Genomic DNA, 9,224 nt, shown 5'->3' with positions numbered 1-9,224 from the left:
CTGTCAGCAACTGACAACACTTCCCATTTAGCAGTTTCAGACACTCTGCTCAGTATCTTTAACCTAAGATCTGCACTTCCAGAAGAACAAGAGTTTTCCCAACAAACTGAGAAATGAACAATCCCAGGGAAGGGTGACTAAAGGAGCTGTTGATTTTCCACTATTTCCAGAGCAGGTATGTGTCACCACATTTGCATCATACATCATTCATCCCCTGCGATGAAATGCAACCCTGTGCTTTAAAAAAAGACCTCCGTAACAGCAAGGATACTATATCTTTGTGAGAAATGTTTCACATATTTTCCATGGACGCAAACTGCTCCTGCTTCTATTTAAATCCCCGTAGCTCCCTTCAGGGGACACTCTTCAGTTCAGGAAGCTCATTCAGTAGGTGCTTAGCATAAGGAGAGGAAAAGCCAGCATGGCAGCAGACAGCAACATGGCTCCTGAGGAAAAAACAAGCGTTACTCCTGCAAAAAGGGCTGTCCACAAGATCCGAATGGCCAACCTAGTCTTCAGCTTGGCACGAGGTTGGCAGCAGTGGGCATCTGACCACCACACAAAGCAAGCTCAAGAGCCCTCTGGATGGGTACCCCCTGCAGAAGACTCATCAACTGAGCCTGTACAAGAAAGATACCTTGAAAAATGGCCCAGACCAACAGCCAAGAGGGACCAAGGAAAAGATGATGAAAAGTCCTCAGCAAAGGAATCAGTGACAATAAGAGATGCTGAAAAAAATTCAAGGGAATCAGATGAAGCCCTCAAAAAGTTCAATATTAAAAGCAAAGAAGTGACCAAAACAGTTGTAAGCAAAGCCTTCGAACGAGGAGGTGATGTTAGCCTCCTCAGTGAAAGATATGAGAAAAACAGTGGTAGTTCAGAGGTGACCAACCTCAAAGAAGAATCAAATACTATTGACAAAATTCTTAATGGCACATTATCTCCAACCATAAGGAGAAAGTGTTCGAACGTCGTATCACAGCTGACCAAGGGCTGGAAACAGATTGAACAAGAAGACAAAGAGAGGGCTAAGGAAGAACTGCTGCTTAAGTATCATGATGACAGCCTGGATGCAGGGGACAGTGGTTACGGGGAAGCAGAGGACAAACTCGAGCAAGAAGACAGTGACCGAGAGGTGACGGCTGTGAGGATTAAACGACCTGCATCATCTTCGTAAGTAAAACATCTTTATAACATTATCAGAATGGAATGCCCCAAATAGATATTACTTTTAAGTACATCAAATTTCAAAGAATTGAAAATTTCACAGAAGCTGGGACCCCAAACACACATTAGAAAGCATCCAGACTGCCTCAACATCTCCAAGATTTATTTATTGATTTATTGTGCTATACATTATAAATAATTTTTAAAAAAAACCAACCAAACTATCTGAATAATCAGTAAAATGTTCAAATGAAGGTCTTTCTTTAGGTACACTATCCTAAGGGGCAGGGAAGGGAAGCACATTCATTGAGTGTGTTGTGGAAGTAGTTGTTCCTGCATGCAGACATTCTTATGCCTGTAAATGGTGTAAAGAAAAAGGAAGCAGAAGCTGCTACTTACCCTTCAAAGTTATTACAGGTTCTACATAAAATTTTGAATTAAATAGCAAAGTCATAGCATCAGATAGTTTTGAATAATCTTTCAGTAAAAGGCTTGTGCTTGAAGATTACCACACAACAGCAGGCACATATTAAATTTGGAGCCCAGGTAGTAAACAAGTAGAGTTCAGCCACAGCTACGCAGTCCTTGGGAAGTACCCCAGAAGAGCAGAGGAACAGCAGCAGCTGTTAGAAATCCTACAGTTTCCTTTCCCAGAGATCTCCAGCAGAAACACTTTTCCAGAAAACAGCTACAAACAGTTGTACTGTGGCCAGACTTGCCAGTGGGCAGATGTCAAACTAATTCATCGCTCTTCTGTTGCTAAAAGATTAAAAGATCCATATGTCCAATGCTACAAGATGGGAAACCGTAGGCAGCTGTTACAGCCACAACATGGTGTTTGCTTCAGTTCTCTGTCTTACAAACTTGGTAATTCCCAAGAACAAAGACAGCAGAAAGGAACATATGGTTAGGCCTGAACTGTTTTGGTACAAACCCTCACACCTAGCTGTAAAGCTGTGATGAAGGTTGGTGCAGCCTCTGAGCCAGGGTGCACCGAGCCGTGGCCAAGGTGCAGCCCGTGCTGTCTCTGCTGCCTTTGGGCAGCCGGAGGTGTAACTTGACCAAAGGCAGAAGGCAGCAGCCGGAGGTGTAACTTGACCAAAGGCAGAACTCATCTGCCTGAGCCCACAGAGACCAGAGAGGCTGGCACCAGGACATGGTTTCCCACCAGGAGTCATTCCATGGTGGAGCCTGAGCATCCACTATTTCTGCTCTGTGCCCATCACCCACAGGCATGCAACACGAGCTAAGCGCAAGGCAATCTGAGATGAGAAGGCTGGGTTTTCACCCACATTATTAGGCATGTAAAGAACAAGCAAGGCAGCAGGAATCAGAGAATCGGAGCCAGTATGCTCATACCGCATCCTAATCGCTATTTAGGAAATGAAAAACTGAGACTAACACTGATTAAAATTCCAAAAGACTTTGTGATCCCTCTGCAGATAGGCTGCACTGTTCCTACTGCTCAAGGTTTATACCTCACTACTAATAAGCATTTACCGTGACCAACATTAGACTATGACTAACATAGTAATGGATTTCAACCCTATGGTACTTTCTAGCACTGCTGTCTGAACACAGGTAGTTATTTTAACTATTCATGTTGGTGATTAGAACGGTGCTTTGCTGTACAGTTAACTAGCAATCACGCACACAGAGCAAACAATTACTAGCCAAACTGAAAAAAACACTTTCCAGTAACCTAGAGCTTGAAAGTTGGTGGCTCTTGCTTTTGGGAAAGACCATGTGCATTGTCCTTTGGCAGAAATTAGGACCTCAAGAACAAAGATCCCACACATACTGCAGGGAAAGAGGATACATCTGCAGCAGATCTTATCTGTAATAACCTCAATTAAAACAAATTGCTTACATTAAAGAGCTGTAGTAGAAAAAAACCAGCTATCTTTCTGTTAAACTTTACAAACATTTTCTTCATATGTCTGACTTTAGTGCTGGAAAAAAGCAATTCGCCATATTTACTGAGGTGCAAACTATTGAAATAGCACCCTTTATGTTACAGCTCTCTCTTCCACTGCAATCTGACACAATAGTAACTTTCTGCATTTACCATGTTGTTATCAGGACTGGGTTTTTTAACTACCCATTTTTTAAAATTTATTTTATAGCCTCAGAATACATTATTTCAGCCTGTTACTTTTATGAACCTGTCAGTGTGGCTTAATCTTCTTCAAAAAGACCATAAGTAAATGGTTGTTAAAGCAAATCTCCCATTTTCCTCTCTGTATTCCAGGAAAAAAAAAGCATCAGTACCTTCATCATTTCAGGCTGCAATATTTCTCAGAGTAAGCTTGCTTCATTAGCAGAAGGCACATTAGCACCTACAGGCCTAGGAAATATTATTTCATTCCTTCTTTGGAGCCAAAGGGGTGCAACAGTGATATGAAACTTGAAATATTAAAAAGGGATCCATACTTTTCCCTACAAAAAAGATTGCAAGGAATGCGGACATTTTTCTCCTCAAACTTCAGAATTTATTTAGGGTCATCAGACTGGTTAATATAGTAACTTATTTGTTTGCTACAGGTAAAGCACTTCTTAACAGTGAGTTAATGCTCACAACCTTCATTTGGATCCACAATCCATCTGTAGGTGCTGTGCAAACATGAAAAACACGCTTCTACGTGTATACAGTTTACTGTGTTAACTTATCATTAAGCTAAATTATAGGGAAAATTGCCCCACAGTCATCAGAAATGGTTAAATTAAAAGATACATTAAAAAAAAAAAGAGCAAAAGAGAGTTTTCTTCCAAACCCGCATGGGGCATGATAAAAGCAAAAAAGATGGTGTTTTTCCTAACCACTGAGAAGGTTGGGATAAGAATGGTTATAATAGTATTCAGCTGGAAAAGGGAATATTTCAGTAGGAAAAGAAGAGAATACAACTTGTTTTGTATAACCAAACCCTGTGCCCACAGTTCCTCTGGGCAATGAAGCCACAATTCAGGGTGAGGGGCAAAGGATCACAGCTTTCCCTTTCTCTGTATGACAACAGTTTACATACAGGAGGATTTGGTTTATCATTGGGAAACAAAATTATCTAGCTTCACCCCACCGGTATTTTAGTACTTTCCCGCCACCATCTACCTGTCAATCATTTACTTGCACAAAACCTCAGGTATATAAACACTGTCTACTCCCAGGATGCTCTGAAGTCACACAACGGAAGAAAGGTTAATTTATGTGGCAATCCTATGTGATTAATTCTTCTGATGCTTTTCACCATATTAATGGGGGAAAGTGTTTTGGAGCTTTTAAAATACAGCTTCTTGATATAGCTAAGCCAGGTTAATGGCAACTCCACAGCTAAAAGAAGGGTCCTGGTCTCTTATTCCTCCTAACCCTTTCACTAAGTGTTTGCAGTGCTTGATTTAGCACTATAGTGCCACCAAGAATTGGCATCCTAGTGCATAGACCTGAACTGGGCACATCTCTACCATTCTGATTCTTTCAACAAGCTTAGTAGAAAAATAAAGGAACACTCAAAATTTTCTGCAGGTTTTCCGTTCTCTGTACTGTTTTGCTAAGTGTATTTTGGCTCTTCAGCATTACTATTAATATTCAGCTAGCATTACTGTGGAGTTTTCAAAACAGCCTTCTGGGGAATAAAAATATTAGAAAACAAATTACTTTGGCACAGCCACAGCACAACATACTCCCTAGCTGAGCTCTGTACAGACACAATGACAGGATGTGGACAGCACAGAGACTAGCTCAGACTATCTATAGCTCCCCCCCAACATGTGAGACTGGCCACTAGAGGAAAAAGCATCAACAATCCGTCTGCCTGGAGTCATCCAGCAATACAATGTTGCTACATGTGCGCACACACACACACAAGAAAAATCAGTAAGACCTCTGAAGGTCATCCTCCGACTTCTACACAGAGCTCAGGAGTCCTAAGTTTCTTTCAGGCTTGCAACAGTGAACATTCAGCAAGAATGTGAATTTTGGACCTCAATACTTGCTCAGAACCATATTTCAAACATAAGTGGAGGCAGAGCTACTGCCCTTTATTAGATACTGGTTGTTGTTTTAAACATCAATATTTATCACAGGGGATGGATTTTTATAGAAACCACCCTGTTTTTCAGCCAGGAATAGCTGAGGATCCAGACGATACAGTTACAGTTATTGTCATCTCTAACACCTGGGCAGGCAGATTTCAGGCTCTGCTAGGCAGATGGAAATGGGGAGCCGCATGACTGACCAAAGGTATAGAAAATGCAGGCAATCAGCAACATACTGTTTTGTTCCCCTAGAGCATTAAGTCACTCTGGGCAAAACTTTTTAAAAATGGGCTCAAAATCTAGGCTGGAGGGTGGTAATGTACGTAAGATCAAGCTGTGATCAAGAAATTTGCTTTTGAGTGCAAACTGGAACATGGACTAAAAGCCCCCAATTTAGAAGCAGTGAACTCGTGCCACCTGGTGGTTAGCATCTCTCTAGAAAAACATGGTAAGCAAGTTAATGGAAGAGATTAGTACTAGAACTGTGCAGTTAAATGATGAAATGCAAAACTCAAATCCACTTTGTTTCTTCCAGCGCAAGCAGGCTTAGCGAAGCACACACCAAAGCCCACAGGACATACAGCCCTGTTAACAGCCTGAAGGACAGATGGCAAGAATGGGCTGATCAGCACATCCTAACACAGAAGCTGAATCCCTTCAGTGAGGAATTTGACCATGAGCTGGCCATGTCCACACGCCTGCACAAAGGAGATGAAGGCTATGGCCGTCCAAAGGACGGAACCAAAACCGCTGAAAGAGCCAAGAGAGCTGAAGCCCACATTCACCGGGAGATTAGAGACATGTGCTTCATCATTGAATCAATGGCTAAACCACGGCGTGATGGCAAAATCCAGGTCACTTTTGGGGAACTCTTCGAGAGATATGTTCGTATTTCAGATAAGGTTGTTGGGATTCTCATGAGAGCCAGGAAACATGGGTTGGTGGACTTTGAGGGAGAAATGTTATGGCAAGGAAGGGATGATAATGTCATAATTACTTTATTAAAATAAGCACACTACAACAAGAGAAACTTGTTTTGGAAAACCTTTCTCCACTTCTCTCTTGCTATTAGCATTTGCACATTTTGAATGCAAGATTCCCCCTGTTCACCCACACAGAAAAGACTGAGTAGTTTTCTGAAGATGTATTTTATAACTACTGCATGATAATGTAAGCATCCAAAGGGATTTTTCTCTGTACCGGGAGGGCTTGCAAAAACCTCACTTAATTACTACATGAAAAATAACAACAAAATCTATATTGAATATAAGCAGCTGAAGATAAAAACCCATAGCAATATAGACAGTTAGAAATTACTTGTTCTTACATTCAAGATCTTCCCAACTACTTAAACTGGGATATAAAACATGTCAGGTCAGAAGTTGAATGGCAATATAAACTCAGACCAAGTTTCTGACCTGTGAAAGTGATGTTTTGTATATATAATCTAAATTAATTTATTTAAATACATGTAAAAATAGTTTTATTTAAACACAGACTCAAGGAGTCCACATTAGTTTCCTTTACAAACAGTATATGATACTACTGCAGTATTATCTTATAGCAACTAGTGATACTATTTTAGAAATCACATACAAACTAGGACAAAATCCTTTTTATAAATGGGGTTTTATATTTAATGTATTTATATATCTGATTTATAAGACAGTTTCATATTTAGAGTTATGGATGTTGGAGAGAAAACACACAGAATGTATTGCACAAACAGTTTTTAATAGATAGCCACATAGAAAATACCTCCTATGCAATGTTATGCAATGTATCATCTCATTAAGTCTGTAAATGCAGGGGAAAATAATATGTATAATCATATAAAAAACCTGTAAGGTACTTGGACTGTTGTGTATAGCAAAAAAAGCGACTACAATCAGCATCTTCCATTGAAATGTACCTCTGTAAGGAAAGATACAGAAACAGTGTTCATAACTGAAATCAGCTAAAGGAAAATGGTGTTTCTCATTACACAGAAACACTGGCCTAATTTTACAGCATTTGCCATTAAAATCATTCTGATGTCACTGAAATAATATATTTTCAGACTAGGTGATGCTGGGTAAATGCTAATGAACTAATACCTCCAGGTCTTAAAACTGTATTATGCACAAATCTGAGACCTCAGTAAGGTGTACAGCACATACTGAATTATATAGATTACTGTACTACTACTATAAAAACAGCTATCCTCTAAAATGTGCTTCACATGAAAAGCATTTGGTTTGGAGCAAGACGCCTGGGCAAGTGATATGTATAATGAAAAAGAAATGTGTTTTTTCCCCACAAATGATTCTTTCAAACTGAAAGAGCAAATATCTTCTTACAGAAGAAAAGGTCTACAAACATCTTGTCTCTGTGATAAAACAGGTATTGCTAACTTATTATGAGAGCACAAGTACTTCAGTTTGAAGTTTCAATGAACGCAATCTTATGTTAGTGATACAAGAATTGATTACTATGTCTATTTTAAGTCTATGTAAATTGTTAATATTTTAAGCACAGTTATATGTTGTGAATCCAAGAAAAAAGATTTAAAGATAGGTTCAGTAGAATTTATTTCATGTTTTCTTCATACCTCTCACTACTCAACCCGACCTGCAGAACAGACCTCTAAGCATAAAATGTACATATCAGAACGTTTACCTGCATATTCTTACCTTATATAACTATCTTCACAGTTTGTCTAAATTGTCTTAGGAAATTTTTTTGTCAAAGGAATACATGAACCATAAATAAAGCCCTACATGGATTATTTCTTGTGTTATTCCTCCTAGTCACTAGAGAATAAATAAGTGTGCATATTCTGTGAAGTAAAGCATCAATAATTTGTTTCAACATTTAAGTATATTTGTCTGTTCATAGGCAGTTTAAATATTTCCCTGCAAGAGCCTCCCTGTCCAAAGTACCAAAACAAGATTTTTGAGTACATGAAAATGAAACAGTTCTTACACAAAACATCTGTACAAAGAATGCATACTAAAGGCATATAAGTGCTAAGTGAATTATGTATTTATATATTTAGTGACCTGAGACACTAGGAGCGATACCTCTGTGCTGAAACACTCAAACTGTAGTAGATCACCAAGAGTTGCATTTCCGTGTTATGCACATTTACATGTAATAAGAGCTTGTGCTTTGATATGAAGTCTACGCCATCAACTACTTCACCCTCAGGGAAACATCCGGAATTCAACTAGGCATGTACTGCTTAAGTAGGAATAAAAAAACCCCTGCCTTCCTGGCTTAGATCTTGAGGCCAATAAATTAGCCTGTAGAAACTGCAGAGCAAATAAGTTTTCCCATTCCTTCCTAACTCTTCAACAGGAATATGGAAGTGCCTTTTCTACTTGCTGAGTATTACTTATTTCTACTGCTTCTAATGTAGAAATCGCTTCATGACATGAAGGCAGCAATTGTTGCCAGCAATTTTCATTCACGTAAGACCACCTTTCCCTCGTTGCATTCCTACTGACAAATAAGGCTGGGCTGGATGGATCACAAGCAGATTTAGCTCGAGCTTTTTACTGCTCTTGCCTCATATGATGCAGGGAGGCAGACACTTGACTTGGACTGAATAAACTGTTGGCATTCTCAAACGCAGCCATCTTCCTTCAGGTTCATTAGGGCAAGTTAAAGCACTTTGGAGGCAACAGTTGCTCCTAAAATTAAGGCATATCCGCACTAGAGTTAATGCTGAGATTCACAGAAGCTTCACCCATTTAAACATTTGCAAGCAACAGATTGACATTTGACTTTTCTGCAGGCTCCTGTATGCCCACCAGAAGTCATTGCGGACAAGACAGTTTAACAGTTTCACATAATGCAGATACTAGTACTAGGGGCAAGAGGCAAGAAGAGAATAAGCAAGAGGACAAACTTCTTAGCTGAACTGTAATTCAGTGACAGAGGAGATGGGGAAGCTTCCCATTTTCTCCTTTACGGAACATAGCACAGAGAACTGAACTTCTGCAGCTCTTATTCAAACATTTTCAGAAACAGAACGGACCAGCAGC

At 39.7% G+C, this 9,224-nt stretch overlaps 1 protein-coding gene across 1 annotated transcript; it reads left to right on the top strand.

Moving 5' to 3' along the window:
* Nucleotides 1–351: 351 nt before the first annotated feature.
* On the top strand, nucleotides 352–7,963 carry ABRA (actin binding Rho activating protein). Its single transcript, XM_069854531.1, has 2 exons — nucleotides 352–1,173; nucleotides 5,732–7,963. The coding sequence occupies exons 1-2, from the start codon at nucleotides 422–424 to the stop codon at nucleotides 6,204–6,206; spliced, it is 1,227 nt and encodes a 408-aa protein (XP_069710632.1). The 5' UTR covers nucleotides 352–421; the 3' UTR covers nucleotides 6,207–7,963.
* The last annotated feature ends 1,261 nt before the right edge of the window (nucleotides 7,964–9,224 follow it).

Source organism: Phaenicophaeus curvirostris, chromosome 3, assembly GCF_032191515.1.
Source record: "Phaenicophaeus curvirostris isolate KB17595 chromosome 3, BPBGC_Pcur_1.0, whole genome shotgun sequence".
Lineage (NCBI taxonomy): Eukaryota > Metazoa > Chordata > Aves > Cuculiformes > Cuculidae > Phaenicophaeus > Phaenicophaeus curvirostris.
Note: the sequence above shows the minus strand (reverse complement) of the source record. Positions and strands in the feature narration are given on the sequence as shown.